Consider the following 24378-nt stretch of genomic DNA (forward strand, 5'->3'; position numbering starts at 1 on the left):
GTATTAATAAGGTTTACGCAGCACTTTTCTCAAAGAATATGAAGAAAAAATAAAACGAACCATCAGAAACCGTAAATGTCCAAGTAAGACGGACTAAAACGACAAGCTGTAAAACTATTTCAAATATAGTAATGAATGCATTTACTTAAAATAAATCTATAAAAACACATGGAATAAACTAAAATGCAAATAATATTAGAATTAAGGAAATTATTCTGTGGGGAAAGAAGCAGATGTTTTAATGTCATACAGCTGCTTCACATTATAAAAACAGCTGTTCTGCTACATCTCTTTCTTCCAGGAAAATTGGAGATGATGCATACTAATACTGCATACTAATACGAGGGGAAGGTGATGTAGACTGGCAATAAGTCTGAAACTTTGTACATCCAAAACACCAAAAAACAAATTCAGTTGCAAAAAATATATGCAACCCCATCATTGTTGAATTTAAGGAACAAATGTTACATTCCAGTAATTTCATTGAAAAATCTAAAAACATGCATTCACAAAGCAAATGCAACTTTATTTCCAATGAAGTTGCATTGGTATCACAGGATAACTAATTAGCTGAAATTGACTTGTATTTCTTCTCTTGCTTCAACAGCTTATTTAGCTTCTAGATGCTTTCTTATTACCTGTTGTTACACCTCACAATATGTTAAATAATCTGTCCCCTGTCAGATGATGTATGTTTCTGAAATGTGAAAATTGTCCAGCAAGGAGATTTCCTCTCAGATCGCTAGAGTCACAATTGAAGTTTATTTTTACACTTTTTCTCTTGTGACTCTAAAAGTCCCAAACTGGAAGGATTCTTTCATTTATTCACTTAAAACAAGCTGGGTAAGCAAAGGAAAATGCACAGTCAGCAGCCAGGCATCTTAGGCTGGCACAAAGAATTGAAACTTGAACATCAGCTTTATCTGAAGATGGCACAATATTCACCGAGCCACAGCGAGGAAAAGTATTAATCAACAGGACGTGCCATTGATGCGGACTGTGAACTAGCTGTGGTGTTAGCAGCCATGTGCTGCTAACACACATAGCAGGTGCAGAAACACCCTGACATCTAAGGGGAATGATTGAAAAACATCAGATACATTGATTGTCGTACTAATCACTCCAAAGACCCAGAAACGATAAACCTCTTTAAGTGCTTAGAAGAACTGCATTGCACAGAATGTCACTCATAGATTATCTTTTTGCGGCAGCCCATCGACATATCGCCCACTTTTTTACCTCTAATCAATCCATTCCCTTCTTACTGGTAACTATTAAAACCGACAATATGTATTGATACTTTTAAAATGAAAGAAAGTGTGTATCCTCCGCCTCCTCGGCTGTTAAAGTGTCCAGCTTCTCCTCTCTCCACAGCTTTGTAATTCATTCTCCACTCTGAATCGTTCCTATTGTAATTTCATCCTGCTCTCATGCTCGATTCCTTCTCTCCCCTCGTATTTTCCTGTCCCCCCATGATTGTGCCCTGCTGCACTCTGAGGTCGTCCCTCTGAATTGGGCTGAAATCACCTCTTTTCATTGCCAAGACATAAACAATGCGGCCCTCCTCCCTTTTTTTTTTATATCGGTCTGCCTCCATCCCAGCCTCCCTCTGTAGCGCTCACCCGTCGTCTGTTTTTCCTCTTACTCTGTAGCTTGTGCAGTGGGTGTGGCAGCAGTGTCTGGGAAACCAGCAGCCCTCGTCTTTATCTCTGTGTTGCTGCTCTTTGAAATTTCAGAGGCAAAATATTTGGCATCGTAAACACATGGTGTCAATCTAAATCCGAATTACCAAAAGGCCATGCTTTAACGTCCTGCTCCTGCTTTGAAAGGGGAAGCAGTTCTTCTGTATGGTGAAACATAACATCCCTGGCACTTAATTTTTCATGCTCTGTTAGTCATGCGTGGATGTCAAGAGAAGTGCAAGTGTGTCAGACTGATTTTGAGCCCTTCTTCTTGTCTCAAGTTGACAGATTGAACTGTGTGATCTGTGTTTTTTTTCCTCCCCCCTTGTATTTACTCTTTTCTTTCCTCTCCTAGCCCACCAAGTGGAGACGGCAAATCTGGCTCCAGCACGCTACCGCCCATCAAATCCAAGACAAACTTCATCGAGGCCGACAAGTACTTCTTGCCGTTTGAGCTAGCATGTCAATCCAAATGTCCTCGCATCGTCATCACCTCACTCGACTGTTTACAGGTCAGTGCTAGGAGGTCCTCTAAACCATCGTGGTTATCTAGGATTTCACTCGGAAAAAGATATTTGTCTTTAGTGTTTGCTTGAATTAGTTGCAAAATAAAACCTTGATGTTTCACGCAGGGTCTTGCGATGGATAGTGTAGGATTAATCTTTCTGACAAACAAAACAGACAGAAGATTTATGTCTTGGAACGGACTCAAACATACCATTGGAGTTGCAGAATTGGAAAGAAATAAAGAGTGAGAAACAGCTGAAGGACCAATAAGGTTTGCTAAACTAGGATTTTAATAGCTACCTTTGGATGAGGCCTTAATGGAGCAAATTACAAAATAGGGAAACAAAGGGGCTTATCCAGGCCTGAATACAAAACAAACTGCAGTTAGAAGCTGATCTCAAAGAAGTATGTGGGGAAAAATAAAGTTTTAAAGATAATACAGTTATATATATTAAAGCCATGTGGGATAAACGGTGAGATTATCTAAAGATTGGGGGGAAAGTAATGTAAAAAAATATATATATATAAAAAAAATAGATAATTACCTCGGAAGAAAATTTGGCCAATTAATTTACCGGGATGCTAAATGTAAAATGTTCATGTGAGTAACGCTGATCACCGTCATATTTATGAGGCCCGGCCTTCAATTAACCATTTTTGGCACACTGTGCAGAAAGATATGGAGGAAGTGCTGAGGCTAAATATCTCTACTTTTCAGGACCATCCATAAATTTTCAACAGGGTTGATGGCTGGCCCCATCCAGAGGCTTTTCTTATTAGCCTGTTTCAAAGCTGCCAAAACCAGTTTTAATGTCCTTACTGGTAATTTTCTGAATAAGACACCCAGTTTTGTCGATTAAAATAATTGCAGTAGGATGTTAAAGAATAACTAAGGTACCACTAAAAAATGCCACAGCCAAGAATACACTATGAACCGTCAGTGGCGTCATGCTGAGGTCTGCCCTGCTGCCACCGGTGCTGTGCATAAAGTGGATGTAATAACCGAGGACTACTTTAAATTCTTTAACTGCACAAATCAATAGCAAGATGGTTGAAACGTGGACACACTGAGTCTTGACATCAACCTGAATGGAAATGTCTTTGATTGCGATGCCAGAAACTCGTTGATTGCTATCAAAAAGTTGTGTGATATGGCTGCGACCTCTGTTAAAGTCTAACACACGTCTTCCCCCAGGCTTGTGATAGGACAGATCAGCAGTTAAAATCAACCAAACTTTAATAAAATGCAAAAGGTATCTTTCGGAGATCAGACAGAAAAAGAAATGCATGCAAAGATTCAGTCAGATCTGGTAAACATTCTGATTACCAGCAGTTTTATCAACTTAAGCCACACCTTAGGCTGAATAACAAACTGCTCCCAGTTGCATAACTAATGTTTTGGGTTACTTTTAACAGTTTCGGTTTTCTCAGTCACACTTCCTAATGAGAGGTTGTTATTGCCACACTATCTCTGGGTCAGTCGACCTGACCAGCACAGGAATGTGCACATGTAAAATTTAAGAGGCCGCAGAGTCATGGCATGATAATATTACAGCAGATCATACTCAGTTAATCAATACAGGCTTCAATACCTGCTGACTAACATATCATAAAAGAATAAATGTAATTCCATATTGTAATTGACAACATATAATCCCTGAGGAGATTTGACTGAATATTACAGTCAAATCTCCTACGATATATTTGACATATGTTATATAGACAAAACACAATAAACTCAAACTTGTGCACTGAATTCTTGTTTTCTCGCTTATCACTTTACGGTGAAACAAAGAATGGTTCAAATTCCTCGTTAAAAGCCCCAAATTAATGATGAGAGTATGCAAACTTCTGGCCAGCAGTGCAAAAAAAAACAAAAAAACAAGAAGAATCAGGTGTTATTTATTTATTTTTTTATTCCTTGCAGTAGATGTCAAAACAATGAAGGTCATCAGGGGTTTATCAATCTGTGCTGCTAAGGTTTTTACATATTGGCATGTTTGTGTGACTTGCAGAAGCTGATAGCGTACGGTCACCTGACGGGCAGCGCTCCGGACAGCACAGCACCAGGAAAGAAGCTCATCGACAGGATCATCGAGACCATCTGCGCGTGTTTTCAGGGACCGCAGACCGACGAGGGCGTGCAACTACAGATCATTAAGGTCCCACCGTTTTACTCTCCAACATTCATTACGCAGATAATCAAACTCATTTTGAGCTATTCAGATTGCGCAAACTGAATTTCTTCAACTCAAAGTAAACAGCAAAACTTAAGCTAGTTTTGTTGATGCACAACCTGGAGGAAATGATGCACGCTTTCATCGCAAAGTGCCTTGACTATTGCAATTACGATTTATGTTTGGGTGACTCGGCACATCTGACTGTTTCTTTGGATATCAAATATATTTAATCTGTAATTTCCTTTAAATATTAGAGAGGAAGCTTCCCTTTTAAAAACGTGTTTTTTCCTGATCGCCGTTCGCTCAGTGTGAGTTGACGTTCTCAATTTAATGTCTGTATTTTATGAGAATTTAGTATCTGGTTTGGTTATACACCTTTTATTTATTTATTTATTTTTTTGGTGTTATGCCTTTCCTTTTTCTTTTTCTTTCTGTGTAGATTTTTTATGAACTTGGTGTTTAAAATGTGCTTAATGACTAAATTGGACAGGAGACTTTCTACTTGTGGAAAACAAACCAGCAATTATCAGTTCTTAAAAACCAAATGCCACCAGATTTTCTGAAATTAGGAACGTGAAATGACAATCGTTAATGTAGCTGCACTGTTCCAGAACCCGTTTTAGTACCGGTTTGATTTTTAACTATGGGCAAATTTTGAAAGTCTCAGATTTGTTTATATGCAGATATGTGGTTTTAGGTTGGTGTGGCTAAGCAAACAGAACAGATCTGAATGTTTCAAGTTTTTCTTTTTTTTTTTTATCATCTTGACTTTTGAAACTTTGTGTGTTACTTCTGTAGTTTGATGTTTCCACTCTGCCGCTCTTAATGTTGCTTTACACACTGCAGAATACTGAAAACGCAGCCATAAGGAAATGTTTCAGACTATCAAAGATTTCAGTTCAGCTCACACTTCCTGTCTTTCCTTCTCCACCGTAGGCTCTGCTGACAGCAGTCACCTCCCAGCACATAGAAATCCACGAAGGCACCGTGCTGCAAGCCGTCCGCACCTGTTACAACATCTACCTGGCGAGCAAGAACCTCATCAACCAGACCACGGCGAAGGCCACGCTCACGCAGATGCTCAACGTCATCTTCGCACGCATGGAGAACCAAGCAGTACGTTCAAGTGCTCTAGGAACACTAAATCGCCTGATTGTTGTTTATGTAAACACGCAGCATCTCTCTTGAATCACAGTCTCTGAAAAATGCTCTAGTGGAAGCTAGTTTTAAGTCGAAATGAGCTAAAGAAGTTTATTCGTAGGTAGACGCCATGCTGTATAAGGATTTAAATAAGTTTGGACTGTAATACAGGTGCATCTCTGTAAATTAGAGTGTCATTGTAAAGCAAATTTATCTCAGTAATTGAGTTAAAGTAATAAACCGCATAGATTGAATACGCATAATTAATTAATTAAGTGTTTGAGACTGCTGAGTTAATTGTCTAGCTGACATTCATTTGTATCTTCCACATTGAAGATGTGCCACAAAATGTCTTTATTTAAGAAGTTGGCTGCTCTGAGTGCTGTATGGAAGAATATTGATGGAAAGTTGAGTGGAAGGAAAAAGTGTGGGAGAAAAAGTTGCACTAGCAAGGAAACTGCAGTCATGCAAGGATTTTGAAGAGTTTAGGGGAGATTCTCATGTCGTGGTCTGTGGCGGGAGTCAGAGCTTCACACACACACTCATGCAGAACATAGACTACAGCCGTCACACTCCTTGTGTTAGGCCACTCCTGACACAAAGTTAGAAGATCTGATGGCAACGTCATCTTTACTGGGCGAAGGATGGAAATGTTGCTCAGGGAACCACAGGCTAAACACATCCACGCCACACCGTGTTGATGCAGTAATTTGTGCATAAACAGCCCCGACCAGGTATTGAGTCTATATACTGTAAAATGCATGGGCGTTTTTTTTGTTGTTTTTTTTTGTTTGTTTTTTTAACAATATTTTTATTGGTTTGAATTTTGAGTTTCATTGGATTTAAACCATAATCATCAGCATTAGCATAAATAAATGCTATTTATTTACAGCTATATAATATTTTAGGCTCCTTTTTAATTATTGAAATGAACTTACTTTTCAATCATATTCAGATTTTTTGAGATGCACCTGTATTATCATATCAGCAAAAAAAAAACAAAAAGAAAAAAAGCTTACTCTAATCTCATCTTTTTCTTTTTGAATGACACTTCTCCCCTCCTCACCTGCCTCCCTCCCTCCCCCCTTTTTGGACACATAGCTTACAAATCACAAGCTATCTTGGTCTCTGGCCTCCAGAAAGCGTGACCGCCAGGTAAAAGCGTGCAGGACTGCCCGTGACATTGCCTGATCAGAACTCTTTCAACTCTTTCCTGTGCATCTGTGTTTGCGCATTCAGCTTCCTTTTTTTTTTCTCCCCCTCTTCCCTTATCCATCCGTGCACTCATTCGTTCTCTTCCTTTGCTTCAACTCTGCACACGAATGCTGCACACTCTTTCCACATTAATGCTTGCTGTGGCCTCTCTCGCTCATCTTGCTTTCTCCACGACATATCGGTTTTTAATTGCACCAGGAAGTGGTGAATTTCTTTTATTAATTTTTTTTACGTGTAGCATATGTGACTGGTAATGAGTCGGACGCAGACGGAGTAGTAAAAGCAGCGATGGAGAGACGAGGCAGACTTTAAGTATTGTCTCTGCCCCTGTAGTGCAGCACAGGAGATCAACTTTCTGTATTTGTGTGTAGATGCATCCCACTGGCTGCAGCTCAGCATGGTGTGTTCACGCACACACGCACACACACACACGCACACACACAGCATTGGTCTCGCGCAGCCTTCACTATCCGACTGAGGTGGCATTTAAATAATGAGCTTAGTTTGTTTGCGCTGCCTCGTCTGTCCCCTGCGGTACGTTTGTCTGCTCCCGTTCGATGCTAATCGCTTATTTAGAAAGGCTGCGTCGTTGAATTAATTTACTGAGGTTTTGATGTGACAATAGCGACAGTTCTGTTTAATTAGGATGGAGCAGCTTCTAATAGAGGTGTGGTGTTCAAACTTAAAAAAGCAGTAGCCCAATTAAAATTAGATTGTGTGAGGAGCTTTTTTGAGATTTTTGTTGTAAATCAGTAAATGAAAAATCCCCAGTCTCTGTGTTCCCACCAGACATTTCCTCTTATTTTCCATTTTTCATGAGGTAACATTCTGGTAAGATGTCTGCATACACTCATAATGGGCATGAATGACTTAGGCCTTATTGACTTGGTTTCCAAGGAACAGAAATGTATAGATCATTGAAACTTTAAAAATGATTGCATTTGCAGTTTTATTTTATTTATATTGCATATTGCAAAAATAATTTCATGGAAATATTTAGTAGAGCATTTGACTTAGGCTCATGCATTCAAACTCTGCTTTTTGCCATCATATTTGGCCACTTGGATGGATTGGTCTATGCCAACATCAGATCCAGATCTTAGTGACAAAGGCGAATAAAACCAAGGGAAGCTGTGGGAAATGTCTTGATTACCAATAGCAACGTTCAGCTGCAACAATTCAGGTTTTCCTAATGTTATAAACTAAGAGCAATTAATACTCTAAGGCTTTATTATCTCATCCCACCCTAAAAAAGAACAGATCGAAAACATCCTTCAGGGCTGAAAACGAAGATAAAATGCGGCACACAGCGTCAAATATCTAACAAGACTTGAGCATGTCACGCTGTGCGAGCGCGACATGAAAATGTCGATAGCGACCGCCGTCACTGAGCGGTGGAAGTGTTCCCACAGCTGAGTTATGTTGGAAAGATCTGATGGCAACGTCATCGGATCAATGAGTGGACATCAGGATAATGTTACCGCCTCGTTATTGGCAAAGAAGAGAGAGAAAAGCAAACGCCGTGGAAGTGCTCATGGCTCGGTAGGAGAGAAATATGATCAGACGTCTGTCACAGCAGCAGTCACTCTGCATTATTATCCCAACACATTTCTGACGTTGCTTGGGATCACCGTTTGGTCTTTCCATCAATTCTTTGAAAGTTAGGATTTTGTCCAAAGCCCAAAATAATTGCACAGCTAAAGCCTGGCATACCCATGGTCAGTGTATGTAAATGTCCCACTGGAGCCTTAAGTCATGCCGTTTTACTGTGATTTTGTGAAAGTGTCACCTTTTTTTTTCCCAGACTCTGTCAACTCTACATGTGTGATTTTCTTCTCAACCTTCTCATTTCTGGAAATCTACAAACACTCTTGGATTGCAAAGCTAGTATTTTAGGTTGGCTGAGGAAACCTGCGCTGCTTGTTAGTGTCGTTTATCCCTATAATGAAAGTTGTGTTTTTTTTATGCTAATGTCATGTCAAACAGCACAAATACAGTCAAACCTAAAATTATTCAGACCCCCGGCAGGTTTAGCATTAGCATTATTGCCATTCAAAAAGGAAGTTAGTTTCTGATGGGTGATGAGACGGGCATCTCTCAAAATATGATAAAGCACTGAAAAATTTTCATAACATTAGGGAAAAAAACTGGTTTTAAATTGCACAGCTTCAGTTGAAACATTTGTTTTCAACCAATTTATCTTTGTTTATGAGATCCGAGTTTATGAGTTTGGAAGGCCTCCTTGCCATCACCCTAATCAGTAGGTAACCGCCATAGATTTTTTTTTTTTAACAGGGATGGAGAAGCATGATATAATTTATTATAATCAAGAAAACAGACTGTAAAGCTGAAATTAGAAGAAACAAAAGCTAATTCTGCACCCCTAGCAAATGTTGATACCACTTCCAATCAGAAGAAACAATTTAGTAAATGTAAAAGATTACTTTTAAGTTTAAATCTACCAAGCCTTTTTTTTTTTTTTTTTTTTTTTTTTGGTTTCCAGTTTAAAACAAATTGTCCAAAAAGCCAAATGTTACCGTGTCCAGCAGGCGGTCTGCTCTGAAAGAAGCAGGCGTGACACGGCCGTATATTTTAGTCCTTTTCCATTAGAAATGCTTTCTGCCAGCAGCAAACTTAAATGGACTCGACACACACCGGCCAGCATGAAGTGATTCACAATGTTTGTCTCATTGCTGTTTGAGTAGCATGCCGTTTTTCTCTCAGCATATTTATGTGCATTCTCACTCGGACACGCAGCAGATGTATGCCGACGCACTAAGTATATGTTGGGGGAGGGAACAAATTGTCTTCTAGCCGAGCTGTGAGCTCAGTTTCGTCACAGGAAAGGCAGACGGGTTGATATTAACCAGCGTTTTCCTACTTATGTTTCTAATCCATGCTGCTTTCTAATAACCATTTTTCTTCTCCATCTGTGTTTGTTTTTTTTTTGTTTTGTTTGTTTTTTGTTTTTTTCGGCCTGCGTCTGTCTCCCATCCCATCCCTCTTTCAGCTGCAGGAAGCCAAACAGCTGGAGAGAGAGCGGCACCGACAGCAATCCCCTGTAGCCCAGCACACCGAGCCAGAATCCCCGCAGCTCCAGACTCACGTTCACCCACCCGGCAAGGCCCCCGCCCAAGAGGCCAACGGACCCGTCAGCCCAGCGACCCCCAGCATCGCCACGCCCTCCACGCCTTCCACCCCTTCCACGCCGGCCCCGGAGTCCAGCAGCAGCAGGTCTGCGTCCGGGGAGCGGGAGGAGCCGGGGGAGCCGGGGGAGCGGGGGGAGCGGCCTGCCCCCGACGAGAACCCAGATCCTGAGAACGGTTCTGAGTTTTGTGTGGCTGAGAACGAGCAGACTGAGGCAGACCAAGCCACCGCAGCAGTACAAAGTGAGTTACCGTAGATTGAAAAAAATAAAAAAAATACACAAATGAATCAGATTTTTGGATTAAGTAGACTCTTATTAGAGTTTACAACAAAGTCATTCGACCTGTTATTTAAAATATACAATTAAACTAGAGATGTACCGATGCGATATCTGAGGTTTAGTATCACCTGAAACCTTTCCGACGCTGAACTGTCTTAAAAAGTTCCTGTTTTTAACACCAGATATTTATATTTATTTAATAACTTTGCACCAGTGCAACACAATTAAATACACCAATAGCTTCTCACGCTTGGTCAAACAACACAACTTCAATTGATCTAGAATTTTTTTCAATATTAATATCAAATTAGTTTTCTCTGTAACTCAAACATGATTTTCTTTTTTTTTTATGCATTTGCTTTTGTTTAGAGATTTACTTTGTTTATGAAAATGCGCAGAATTCAGCTTTCTCACTGGAAGTACCCAGGTTAAATATAATGATCGAATTCATCTTCGTTTTCATTCATGCATTTATTTATTTTTGTAAAATAAATCAGATCCTAACTGCGTTTATTGTGTCCTGCAGATGCAGCATCTAAACAACATGAAGGAGCAGGTGAAGAAGAGGACGAGGAAGCGCCTAACTATGAGGAGAAAGCCCAGGAAATTGTCCAGAGTATTCTGCAGGAAGTGGTCAACACTGTGGCTGGAGGCGAGACATGCTTTATTCATAATTTCAAGCGACGTGGCTCAAGTATTAAGTGAAATTATCAATCTGGCCTCGCTAAGTCTATTTTCTCCTGAAGCGTGTTTTAAAGACGAGATTATCAATCCATTTCCTCCTCTGCTTGTCGTGTCTGCAGGCCACTGCCTGGACCCGGCGAACCTCTGCTCCGACACCAAGGAGTCAGCCGGCGAGCCAGAGGAGTCCCCGCCGGCCGAGGCAGCTACTGAAGGCACCCAGAGCTCGATGGAGGACGAGGGAACAGTGGGGAGCGACAGCGAGCACGTCCATGCAAACGGCATTCCCGGCACGCCTATTTCTGCTAGCTTTACGCCCTCGTTGCCTGACGACAGATTATCCGTCTCCTCCACCGACACTCAGGTGAGGAAGTGAAGACAGTCTGAGTGTTGGACCTTGCAAACTGAGCTAGGTGTTGAAATTTCTTTAACTTGTACATTTGTTCATTCTTTGCTTCGCCACTGACCCTTTTGGCAAAACTGCAAAATCCATTGTACTAAATTGTCCTTTATGGTATCTGAAGCATTTCAAATTATTTATTTATCTTTTTAATTATTTCTTGAATCGAGTCATCTTTGGCCCTTGCTACTAGAAAGCTCTGTCAGAAGAAATATATCTGGATGTTCAGCCAGCCAGACAAAACCGAGTCATTGTCTTTATAGAAATAAACTTGCTAGTTATCCAATATGATGTTTGTTGTCGTAAAAATGTAAACTTCACAAGATCGGCCTTGAGAACAGGGATTGTCAGTAGTTTGAAACCGGTCGTAATGGAGCTCACCGTGTGCCGTTTGAAGTGTCGAAGCTGTGTAATCTATACCTGCGAAAACACTGCAGTGACACGCAAGAGCTGGAAAACGCAAACTTAAATGGCTTAAAATAAACTCTACCTGCTTTAGTTAATAAATGGGTGATGATCAACCAACGAAGTAAGTTATTAGGTTAACCTGAAGTTCCTTGTGTAATTCACATTAGTGTTAAATTTACACTATGGCGGGTGTAAATTTCACTTCCTGGAACCCTGTCCCTCAGTCTGGCAACATCTGGATCTCCTCTGGCGCTTCTCCTCAAGTTGTTCTGAAGCCAAAGGTCAAGTTTGACACAGCTGGACTCTGGACTTTTTTTTTCACATTGGCAAACAGGTGTGTGCGGTAATTTCTCCTACAGCTGATCAGGAATTTGATACGTTTTCTTAATGAATAAATAATCGTCCTGCTTACTGAATGAATGAAAGAAAATAGAGTACAAATGTGAGCAGGCGCGTCGTACACAGAGGCTTTCTGTTCACATACTAAGGAATAAAAGCTGCTCGTCAAAAAATCCTTAAAAATAATCTAATCACTGCATCTGAACTTTTACGACCTGATTTTTTTTTTTTCTTCTAAAATGCGCTGAGGTTTTCTTATCATTTTGTCCTGTAGAAGGTCATAATACATTTTGAAATTAAGACATTATAAGAGTTAAATCCAGGAAAACTGAGTTTATATCAGTCTTTAGCAACTACAGAATCATTACAAAAGTGTGGCTTGCATTTCTATTTAGCTCCCAAAACTCTGGTGCCCCTAAATATAATTTGGTGAAGCCAATTGCCATCAGAGGTTGCCTAATTAATAAAGGAAACTTGTTTGTAATTTAATCCTTCTACAAATCCACCTAAAATTCAGCCTTTCTTGAAAACTTGCATAAAGAGAACCGCTGTTGTGAAAAAATAAAAAAAATTTGCAAGGTAGCGTGTGTTTGGTGTGTCGTCCAGCTCTGAATGACCTCTCCAGGTCAGCGTAATTACTCTGAGGTGTAAATCTTCAAACAAATCTTATTGTTCTGTAAGGCTTTAATATTCACACGCTGTTGATGTTAAATAATCTGGAAGATAAAAGCTCTAAAACCAGACGTTTTTTAACTCGTTGCTTGTTTTTCTGCTCCTTCAGGAATCGGGAGCAGCAGCTGGCCAGCCGCCAGGTGCCAAGTTCTCCCACATCCTCCAGAAGGACGCTTTTCTGGTCTTTCGCTCTCTCTGCAAACTGTCGATGAAACCACTATCAGACGGACCGCCTGATCCAAAGTAAGACTTTGTTGGTTTTTTTTTTTTTTTTGCGTAATTAAGGATTTTCTACATCTTAGAAGAGTTTGCTTTGTTAGATGTGCTTTTACTCTCCTATACTTCCTCGATTTGTGTAACTAATTAGTTAATCAGCATCTAATGGAGACTCCCAGTTCATTTAGCTGTTGGATTTAACTTCTAATTGCCAAGTTTTACTCTAAGTTGCTTAAAACGTGAGAGTTGGACTTTTTGTGGTTTTTGTTCCTAGCGGTGGCTTCATGAAAAGGCCTTTTAATGCCCCAGGGGTTTTTTTTATCCTTCCTCTAAGCCGCAGGTCTGACCAGAGACATCATGAATCATGGTTTAAAATGAGGATCGCTCCGATTGTGGTGTTTTTTCATTGGTTTCCATTGGTTGTGGAGGCAATGAGACATCAATCAGAATTTTCTGAATCACTTCCTTGTATCCTGAAACACTGGAGCCCTTTTCATCCTTCCTCTTTACTTTTCAAAGCACCACAAATGCAAAATGAATTTTTTTATTTTTATTTCTTTTGCTCCAATTTAATATTTCCCCTGACCATGCTTCAGTCAGAGGAAATGTGATTGTACCAATAGCTTCACCTTCTCTGGAATCAGGATTTTCTGCCTCAGGCTTCTACCTAAAACTGCATTCTGACTCTCTCTTATTTGTTTACTGTTTTCCAATCAATTTATTCTTAATTTCAACAAATCTGTGTCAAATAAATGTTATCCAAGCTGCTTTTCAAATGGCTTCGGTTACAGTTCTGGTGTAACGGAGCGCTTCGCGAAGGCTGACATGCTCTGTCTGGATCAGACTGAAATCTTTGCTCTCCTAAAAAGGTTTATTCGCCAGATATTTCACTCCGTCTCACCTGAACAACTTGATACACACTGAACATGTGAAGTGTCTACAGCTTAACTAGAGCAAAAGACTTTGGATCTGCGTCTGCGATCACCGTCGATGCATCTGATCTTCTGTCCTCACCCCTAAATGCTGCCATACCCCACCTTACATCTGTTTTTTTTTTAAACACTACAGATGCTTTCCATTACTACGTACCAACATAAATGCTGTTAAAAAGCCTCTCTTATAAGATTTCAGTCCTTACTGCTCTAAAGGGGGCTTCTTTTTATTTTTTAACTGTTTTCATTTATTTTCTACTAAAAATCAATTATAGAAAGCATTTCTTGGCAATAAAATTGCATGCAATCATAAAACTGAAGTTGGATCTCATCTAAGAAATTGCTTAAAAAGTAAAAGGACGTTATTGTTTTGGCACTTAGATCCTCCTTTTCTTACTGCTTTCCAGAAATGGAAAGCAGACAAAGAAAGGAAAGCATTGCAAAGGAGCATTTAAAGTCGGCATATAAATTAGCTGAATCTATGTTATTTGTTGAAATTGGGCTATTTCTTTCCCAGAGCCTTTTGCTACAGTAGAGCTGTGCAGACAGATGTAGGTTGTGCATGCAGGTGATCTGTGACCGTGACCCCCAGAGCATTTTCTTTTTAATCCTGCTGACGATTTTTAACTCTCTGCTGCAGACACGCATCCTCATGAGTTCTCTCCATGTAATTGGTTGTAAATTCCTTTCAAGGACATTGTTTTCTGTTAAAAAGACCAAATAACGCAGCAGAAACATCGGGGACGAAGCTGCGGAGAATCTTAAAGCCGGTTTAGGTTATAAAACATCTTCCGAGCGCTGCTGAGTCATCTGACCTACATGTTAAACTGACTCAGATTACTACAAACTAAGCAGTTGTATAACCTTCTGAATGTACATTTTTACTCTGTTAAACATTTTCAGAATCGTTCAAACAAATACGAAGACTAACAAATTTCCTTTGTGTGATTGCCGCAGGTCCCACGAGCTGCGATCGAAGGTGTTGTCTCTGCAGCTGCTGCTGTCCATCCTGCAGAATGCCGGGCCCATCTTCAAGACCAACGAGATGTTCATAAACGCCATCAAGCAGTATTTGTGCGTGGCGCTGTCCAAGAACGGCGTCTCCTCTGTGCCTGAAGTCTTTGAGCTCTCGCTCTCCATCTTCCTTACCCTGCTCTCCCACTTCAAGACCCACCTCAAGATGCAAATCGAGGTAAAACGTTTGCATGCGTCTATTTAGTGAAGTTTTCTTTTTTATTGCAAGCTCTACTGACAGCTTAAATAGCAAGCTTATTGTCTTGTGTACGCACAAGTACTGATATGCTACAATTGTTTTTATTCATTGAAGTATAACTTATGATCAAAAAAGATTTTGTTGGAAACAGTAGAAAAAAAGAAGATTGGTTTCTTGCTCACAAAGAGCATTTCTTCAGTTGCCTTGTTGGAAAACTTAAAAGCGAGTACTTAATAAGATGAATAAAAATAAAAAAAAAACACTCAACCAAAATTAGCAGTAAAGTCATTTAGGACATGAAGTGAGCAGTTCCACCTGTTCTTCTTTCATCTCGGCCAAATTAACTCGCCTTCCTGCTTCCAGGATCCCTGCTCCTGTCATCTGCTCTTGTTTTGTGTTGCGGCGTTGCCAGTTGCTCCTTTTGCCTGGTTCTCACTGGAAATGCATTAAACTCTCTCTCTGCAGGTGTTCTTCAAAGAGATTTTCCTGTACATACTTGAGACGTCCACAAGCTCTTATGACCACAAGTGGATGGTCATCCAAACACTCACCAGAATATGTGCAGGTTTGCTCTGCTTTTTTCTATACTTGTTTTGTTTCTACACTAATATCGACCTCATATTTAATTAAATTAACTTTTCAAAATGAAGTATTGTTGAAAGACAGTAGTAGGAGAAATCGCATAATTTCTCCTTTCTATTTTAATCATAATTTTTTTGTGGTTTCAAAAGCAATTCTTTGAGCCTACGACTGTATACGTCGTTTCTGTGATTTCTTAAGGCTTTGTGAAAAATAAAAAATTGTCCCTTCTGTCCTCTTCAGATGCCCAAAGTGTGGTGGACATCTATGTGAACTACGACTGTGACTTGAATGCTGCTAATATATTTGAGCGCTTGGTCAATGACCTCTCAAAAATAGCCCAGGGCCGCGGAGGCCACGAACTCGGCACAACGCCCCAACAGGTGAATTTTTATTTTCCTCATGTTCTTCATCTATTCTGTGCCTGCTTTACGGGGATAGTTCAGGATTTATGAAGTAAAGTGCTGTTATAAACAGTTAATATCATACCTTTAACTCATAACACTCTTTGTTTATCGTAATCCCAGATTAGCTGATGCTGCAGAGGGAAGCTGACGAGTTAGAGAAGGGACCAAGACCAAAATTGACATCTATAAATCTCAAAAATGCCACAATGGTTTATTTGAGCCTATAAAACTTCATCATGTCTGTAATTTGGAAGTTATTTACACAGAAGTTGACAATTATTTAGACGTTAAATGTAGGTCAGAGGCGTTGCCCCGCCCTTAGACTTCCCTGTGAAACACAAACCGAGAACTGAACTTGTAAACAGTTTAAACTCAGAGCAGCCGAGTTTAAACTACCAAAGTAGAAATCCAAAATGTCACAACTAGATTTTTTTTTATTTTTTTTTTTTATGCTGTCTACTTTTTCTATCTGGTATTTAGTAACTCGAAAGAGTTAAGTTTTTGATCCTCAGTACATGTTTCCCCAGAAACAACATCTGCGGTGCAAAAACCCACTGAGGTTTTTCAGGTTTTAGCCGTTCTCAGACTAGCCATTCAGCTTCAACCTCCAGAACCAACTAATCATAATTTGCACTAAATGAAGCGACAAAACAGCGTTAAGGAAAGATATTAACTATTTCCAGCCTTTTAGCAGAACCATGATTTATTCCCAAACCGTCCCACTAAGACAGCTCGAAAAGTTTTACTGATTATTTCATGTGTCTTATATTCTTGTCCAGGAGCTGACTCTGAGAAAGAAAGGCCTTGAATGTCTAGTGTCCATCCTAAAATGTATGGTGGAATGGAGCAAAGACCAGTACGTCAACCCCAATTCCCAGACCAGCCTAGGTGAGTCATTTATGAGATACTGGCTGCAGTGAAACCCAAAGCACGAGGAAATTTTGTGACTTTTTTTTGTTTGGTTTCATCATTTTAATTATCAGCTTGCAGATGCAATGATGTCAGAAATCCTGTTTCTAACAGGCTAGACAGGCTAGACATGGGAGTGTGATCTATGTTAAAGATCTACAGTCTTTCAAATAAGACACACTGAGTTCGCTGTAGAAAACTGCGCACAATGTATTGCAAATGTGTTGCAAACTGTGTACCATCACTTTGCTTCAACAATAGCTCCAAAGTGCTACTAGCATTTCAGCTCCCATAATACTTTTAATACTTTTAGCAGACACTGGAACCAAAACCCCTCCTGGTGAGGAGAACCTGCTGTAGTGACTGAAGCTTGATGTGTGTGTGCTGTGCCTGCAGCTATCGGCACAGTGAAAGGGATTAAGTATTTTTGTGGCAGTATACATGCATGAAAGGATGTGCAAATCTATTAATTCCTGAGGATTTAAAGGTTTGGCTACAGTGGAGGGGAAAACGAGCTGATACTTGTAACTGTGCAATATGTAGTTGGTACGTAATTCGGTTCTGAATCGGACGCAGTTTGATTGTTTATAACCTTAATGAAGGCTTGAACAGTTCTCACTGTAATGTAAGGGTGAGCAGAGCCCTCCATATTGCTTCCTTTCCTGCAGTAGACTGTAAAAAACAGGGAAGGTTAAAAGCAGATTTTGGCCGTAATCTATCTGAATCGGCCTCAGTTCCCCTCAGAGTCTTAACTGGAGTTTGAGATAAGGCTTGTACCCTTCAGCATGGCCGCAGTCAGCTGTAGGATTGACCACTGGAAGGAAGGAAAGTAGAGGAAAAGCGAGCTCTCGTCGGCTCAGTTCCAGCCACAGCAGGCGGTGAGATAATGCTTCGGCACATAGAGGCTAATCCAGGAGGTTCAGACCCTGAAAAAGAGCAATACCTTTCACCGAGCTGCAATGAAGCACCAATCTGTGACACGTGGAGCATATCCTCTCTGCGAGGCGGGCCGCTGGGTCTTGCGCACAGAGGATGGATTTGTCGTTAGCTGAAGGAGGAACCCGAACTAAGACGAAGCTGAAACTCTGAGAAAGGACTGAAAAGATATCCCTTAAGCCTCTGGGAGTATCCACAGGCCAGCCTGGGGCTAAGCTGTCAGAGCCAAGCAGCAGAGGCAGCTTTGTTGACTGTCAAGGATATTACTCTGCCAAAAAACCCACGACAGCTCATTAGTATACAAACAGCAGCTCACATTAAAATCCTGCATGCTGAATTTGCCCTGCTGGCAGTTTGGTGGAGGTTAGAAAGTTTTACATTTTAGACTGAATCCTGTTATAGCAGCATGCCAGGTCCTGGCTTGTAACGGTTTCTTGTCTTTACTCTCATCTTTCTGAATAACTTCGAAGCAAGAGCAGGTAAAAACTGGAACAGTAGTGAGTGTTTTAGTAGAATGTGTGTAAAAATATAGCTCCGATTTAAACCCTTTGTGATTGTGATTTAGGTAGTTTTCCACTGTCTCGGTATGAAAGTCTGTCAGCAGCTTTTAATATGACATTCAGCACTCCAGAATAACTCAGAGTGTGTCTATCCTGGGATAAACTCGGCTATCAAACATCACAACACAGACCCAAAGACAGGGTTAGGGTTGGGGTATTGATTATTTTTGATTATTTTAGTATGTTACAGGGATCTGTGAGAGTTTTCCTCCAGTAGAAAATGAGAACAGAACAGTCTGAGGAAAAGAGAAGGTAATCGTTTGAAACCGAGAATTCCTTTAAAACCACGCTAAACTCTGAAACCTGATACAAGCCTACATCCGATTCTGTTACATAACTTGAGCGGTGTAGGTTACGCAGTAACCAGAACCATGTTTGGTCTGCCTTAACCTGCCGAGACCTGAAGTAACATCCAAACCAGATTGTATTCGGCATGGTTTTACGCTCTGAAAGGATTCAGATATGTAACAGAAAACACATCTGGTTGCTACAGACGGCTGGCGTCCCAATGCTCTTTTTCTTTTGCCGTGTTGTCCGTGTTTTTAAGAGTGGCGAACATCGAGGCGTGCCGACGCGTCTGCGAGGCCGTCCTGAATGTTTTAAAGAGTTTCCGTTGGGTAATCGGACGCCTCAGTTGGACCCAGCCTGGGTTACAGGGTGAACCTGTTCCAGCAGCAGCGGCGGCGTATCCTTGAGCTCCTCTCTCATGGATTAATACCATGACCTTCATCTCACATTTCTTCCCCCTTTTCACTGCCTGCAGTGTTTTAGAGAACATCCAGAGCCCAAAATGCTGCATTAAATTATCATAATTCACAAAATCATGCTAATTTGGCACTTTTAATGGACTTTTAATGCAACTTTTAGAGCAGCTTTGCATTAAAAGTGTCATTATTTACCAAATGACACTTCTTGACAACTGTCATAAGCATTCATAAAGACTACTTTATGTTCATGACAGGTGTTATGTCATGTTTATTATCATGTTAGTCTTATGCACACCCCTTCAAATAAAGTGTTACCCGAAACAATAGTTATTGTTTTCTAAATCATTGACTTTATTTCCTTTTATTTTTGCTCTTCAGGCCAGGAGAAACCTTCAGAGCAGGACAGCTCGGAGACCAAGGCCACAGAGAGCATAAACCGCTACGGCAGCATCAACTCCCTGGACTCCACGGCCTCGTCTGGCATCGGTAGCTACAGCACACAGATGTCCGGCACCGACAACCCAGAGCAGTTTGAGGTTCTCAAGCAGCAGAAGGAGATCATCGAACAGGGGATTGACCTGTGAGTCCAGTGAATTTACAGCTCTATATCCTGATGAACGTGGAACGAGTTAGCCTTAGCTAAGTGTGGCTTTACGCGTTTGTGTTTTCCTCAGGTTCAACAAGAAACCAAAGAGAGGAATCCAGTACCTTCAAGAGCAAGGCATGCTGGGTACAACCCCAGAGGACCTTGCACAGTTCTTGCACCAAGAGGAGAGGCTTGACTCGGTAAAAAAAAACAAAAAAAACAAACAATTTGCTTTAGGTAAAAGTAGAAACTAAAGAAAGGTAGACACTAGAATATTTTCAAAATGAAACAATTTGTTGCAGAAATAGTTTATTAATCAGGCCATTTCTCAAAATCACCGCCGAGACATAGACAGTCAGTTTTTTTCTTATTATGCTATATTATCATCTTGTTAATGATCATAACAATGCAAGGACAATTTTATTGTACAGTAAAAACTTACAAGTTACTCAAATAAAATAACATGAATGTATATATTTATGCATGAATAAAATAATCATTTTATGTTGAGTTAAATTTGTACTCTGCAGATTTCAACAACAGTTATATAAATAATGAAAGATGTAACGGTAATGTAATCACTTAAATACTTGATTGCCATTTCAGGTGAATATTGTTCGTTTCTGCCTAAAATTACATAAAAATATGTTGTGAGTCTTCCAGTTACCTTTGTCTTGATTCTAGATCAGTGGTTCTTAACCTTTTTTGAGGTGCCGAACCCACCAGTTTCTTATGCGCATTCACTGAACCCTTCTGTAGTGATAAATAAAATATGATTCTCCCCCCAATTCAAGACATAGGGGTGCCCCAACTAGAGTCTAGCTGGGTCACCCCATGATCACTAAGTCTTCTTAAAAGGTAGAGAGTCTCTGAGAACAGTTCTTCAAAATATAGTCAGTGTTTTCAGCAAAGTTGAGCTGACTGTCCAGGAACGACCCAAGGTATTTAACATTTTCCACAGTTTCGACAGGTTGGCCATCGAGAGAAACTGGAACCACTTTAAGGTCTTGTTTAGATCATTTAATTAGCTCTACATTCTTAAGAGAATGAAAAATTTGTTATAAATAATAAAGACTTTGCGGTATTCTGAATGAGTAATGTAATTATATTAGTTGTGTTACCACCCCCACGCCACTAGAGGCAGTACCAACCCTGAAAAGATGCGACTAAGGAGCAGATTTAGAAGTACACCGAAAGCTACAGAATTTGGTAAAAACGGTGAGTTTTGCTGAAGTAGTTAAAGACACAAGTTCACTGAGACCAACTCATCGAACCCCTGGGGTTCGATCAAACCCAGGTTAAGAACCACTGCTCTAGACAAAACACAATTAAGCTCACATCAAATCCGGCCTACAGTAGGTAAAACAATGGGGCGACTGTGGCTCTATGGATAGAGTAGTCGTCTTGCAATCAGAAGGTTGTAGGTTCAATTCCAGCTTCCTCCTCCCACATGTCAATGTGCCCCTGGGCAAGCCACCCAACACCAAATTGCCTACCAAGCTGCATAGGCAACTTGGTAGTGTAAAGCACTTTGAGTGGTCAAAAATGATCAGATAAAGCACTATATAAGTTCAGTCCATTTACCATTTCCACTTAAAAAAACCTAAGAAAAAAATTTAATGTATAAACTTTGATTAAAATAGATGTAATTAAATTGTGACATGTATAACATAATCACTGTAATTGAACTAATTTTTTAATTGTTTGGCACCATGATGAGCAAATTAGTGCAGCATTAATAACTGCATTAATTACAGCATCAGATAAAAACAATCCGCCCTGATTTGTTACTCTTTGCTAATCATTAAGCCAGCTTGTGTTTCACTCTGCAGGGTCACAGACCTGAGCACTGTGTGTAAACGTGCAGGCGTATAGATCAGTAATGCGAAGTGCAGCCTGACCTCTGTGTCGTTGCTCTGTTCAGACTCAGGTGGGTGAATTCCTCGGCGATAACGACCGTTTCAATAAAGAGGTCATGTACGCCTACGTGGATCAAATGGACTTCCAGGGCAAAGACTTTGTTTCCGCTCTAAGGATGTTCCTGGAGGGCTTCCGGCTCCCCGGCGAGGCCCAGAAGATCGACCGGCTCATGGAGAAATTTGCAGCAAGATACCTGGAATGCAATCAGGGGTGAGTTTAATTTGCTTATTTTATTTATTTTATTTTATTTTTTTTTACAAAACAGAAAGGAAACCAGAGGAGATCAAGGATGTGGTTAGTTTTTGCGGGTCGTTTATCCTGCTCACCCGTTGTTCTCGTTTTGTTTTTATTGCTCCAGACAAACTCTCTTTGCCAGTGCAGACACGGCATATGTTCTCGCCTACTCGATCATCATGTTAACAACAGACCTCCACAGCCCGCAGGTAAGACGTCCACTTCAAGGAAGCTGCGGGGTTTTGGTGTTTAGACAAGAAATGTCCCTTTAAATATCAGTGAAGCGTGCCGAGCAAAAGCCAGTCTTGACTTTATTTTATTGCTGTAATCTGCAAAGGTGAAGAATAAAATGACAAAAGAGCAGTACATCAAGATGAACCGCGGCATCAATGACAGCAAGGACCTGCCTGAGGAGTATCTCTCAGCCATATACGATGAGATCGCAGGGAAGAAGATCGCCATGAAGGAAACGAAAGAGCTCACCATGAAGTCCAACAAGCAAAGTGAGTCTGCCCGTTGTATCGACGACGATCGACGCGCTATTCGCCGCTGATCTGGGTGGAATTGATGTCTGAATCTGGATTGACAGGCGTGGCCAGCGAGAAGCAGAGGCGTCTGCTCTACAACGTGGAAATGGAGCAGATGGCCAAGACGGCCAAAGCTCTGATGGAGGCCGTCAGCCACGTCCAGGCCCCGTTCACCAGCGCCACGCATCTGGAGCACGTCCGGCCCATGTTCAAGGTATTTCACCTGAGATTCCACGCACCCCGTGGGGGGGTACAGACGGCTAAAGCCTCATCTGTGTGTGACGCTTCTCAGCTGGCGTGGACGCCCTTCCTGGCTGCCTTCAGCGTCGGCCTGCAGGACTGTGACGACACTGAAGTGGCCTCGCTGTGTCTCGAAGGAATTCGCTGCGCCATCAGGATAGCGTGCATCTTTTCCATACAGGTACGGCACCCTGGATCACTGCAACACAGGCTTCTCACGCAGAATATTTATAGAACTGGATCTGATCACATTTCAAATCTGCATAAATTGGGTTTGGAAACATCTTTGAGTTTCTAACCTTTTTGTTTTTAATAAAAGTTACCTTTTTTTATATTTTGAGTTTCATTATATTATAACCTTCATCTTCCATTTGCTAGATAGCAAGTTTTAAGGTTTTGTCAAATTAATTAATTTATGTATTTATTTTTGCTTTAATGTCAAAACGCACACAAACAAATTTAATCGGAATAATTTCACGGCTTATAATCGCATCAAAGCTCTCTTTAATCCAGAATTAAGATTCATCATAATGAATCATTACAAAAAGTTTTTATTTATTTCAGGAATTCAAATCCAAAACAGTCATACATCAGTTTATAACACTAATATATATTTCAATTCTTATTTCTATTTATATTGATGCTTTTAGTTTCCAGAATAAAACTTGTAATTGTAACTTTTTTGCTCTTTGTCTTGCATTTTTTTTCTTTTCGCTCAATTTTCTGCCAGCTTTGTTATTTAGCAATGACCTTCTGATTATCTGCATAACATTTCTATATTATTTTCATTGGCGTTATGTAATGCATTGTTTGCTGAAAAACTGGATTTTGGTTGTTCTTTTAGTTGCTAGCTGTGATCATCAAAATAATTGGTCTCAGTATTAAATGTGTTCTATATAAAATATTAAAGATCTTGTTTAGTTTGATGGCTCTCTGGAATTTTAGGTAAACGTCTTGTATTTAAACGACCAGAACGCACAAAAATTGTCACAAAAAACGTCATTTTTGTTTCTGAACAGCTGGAGAGGGACGCTTACGTTCAGGCTCTGGCCAGGTTCACCCTGCTGACGGCCAGCTCCGGCATCGCAGAAATGAAGCAGAAGAACATCGACACCATCAAGACCCTGATCACCGTGGCACACACGGACGGCAACTACCTGGGCAACTCCTGGCATGAGGTGAGAGCTTTCAGAACCGTCCAGCAGGCTACGTTCCACCATCGTCTATTCATACATGTTTTTTATTGATCAGTCATCAAACATAACATGAGTCATAATTGCAAAAATTAGCATCATAGTCTGTTTTTTAGGATTTTTTTCTTTTTGGCACTAGTGGCATTTATTTGCTGTATTTAGACAGGAAATGGGTAAAGAGAGAGAGAAGGGAGAACGTGCAGTGAAGGTGACCATTCTGAACCTTTAATACACTTTGCAATTATCCAATACTTTGTGTTGTTCTATCCAATAAAATACATTGGCGTTTGTGTCTGTAAGAGGTGTGATTGGTCTAGCAGTGCGCAGTAGTTGGTTTTTTCCTTCCTTGGGGATTTCATGACCATTTTTTTCCCCCTCCTTCTCAGATCATGAAGTGCATCAGTCAGCTGGAGCTGGCTCAGCTGATTGGCACGGGGGTGAAGGCGCGCTACATCTCAGGGACGGTGCGGGGGAAGGAGGGCTTCATCACCAGCACCAAGGAGCAGAACAACGACGAGTACCTGGGTCTCGGTCAGTAGAAACGTTTCAGTCCGTCGCAAACAGAATA

General features: G+C 40.6%; 1 protein-coding gene across 3 annotated transcripts in view; it reads left to right on the forward strand.

The window, feature by feature from the left end:
- Positions 1-24378, forward strand: part of arfgef1 (ADP-ribosylation factor guanine nucleotide-exchange factor 1 (brefeldin A-inhibited)) — a 52793-nt gene that overhangs the window by 19277 nt on the left and 9138 nt on the right. Inside the window, exons 3-23 of one of the 3 annotated variants that reach the window (XM_007554485.2) lie at positions 2038-2194; positions 4205-4351; positions 5306-5485; positions 6611-6664; positions 9735-10113; positions 10678-10803; positions 10955-11196; positions 12761-12894; positions 14757-14991; positions 15478-15577; positions 15835-15974; positions 16778-16886; positions 19489-19690; positions 19785-19896; positions 21621-21826; positions 21975-22059; positions 22188-22353; positions 22440-22591; positions 22670-22798; positions 23637-23795; positions 24197-24341. In XM_007554485.2, coding sequence (XP_007554547.1) covers positions 2038-2194; positions 4205-4351; positions 5306-5485; positions 6611-6664; positions 9735-10113; positions 10678-10803; positions 10955-11196; positions 12761-12894; positions 14757-14991; positions 15478-15577; positions 15835-15974; positions 16778-16886; positions 19489-19690; positions 19785-19896; positions 21621-21826; positions 21975-22059; positions 22188-22353; positions 22440-22591; positions 22670-22798; positions 23637-23795; positions 24197-24341 — 3359 coding nt within the window. Of the gene's footprint in view, positions 1-2037; positions 2195-4204; positions 4352-5305; positions 5486-6610; positions 6665-9734; positions 10114-10677; positions 10804-10944; positions 11197-12760; positions 12895-14756; positions 14992-15477; positions 15578-15834; positions 15975-16777; positions 16887-19488; positions 19691-19784; positions 19897-21620; positions 21827-21974; positions 22060-22187; positions 22354-22439; positions 22592-22669; positions 22799-23636; positions 23796-24196; positions 24342-24378 lie in introns of all 3 variants that reach the window. The other 2 variants (XM_007554486.2, XM_016672677.1) reach the window with 2 other exon arrangements.

The sequence above is a fragment of the Poecilia formosa genome, unplaced genomic scaffold (assembly GCF_000485575.1).
Source record: "Poecilia formosa unplaced genomic scaffold, Poecilia_formosa-5.1.2 Scaffold64, whole genome shotgun sequence".
Taxonomy (NCBI): Eukaryota; Metazoa; Chordata; class Actinopteri; order Cyprinodontiformes; family Poeciliidae; genus Poecilia; species Poecilia formosa.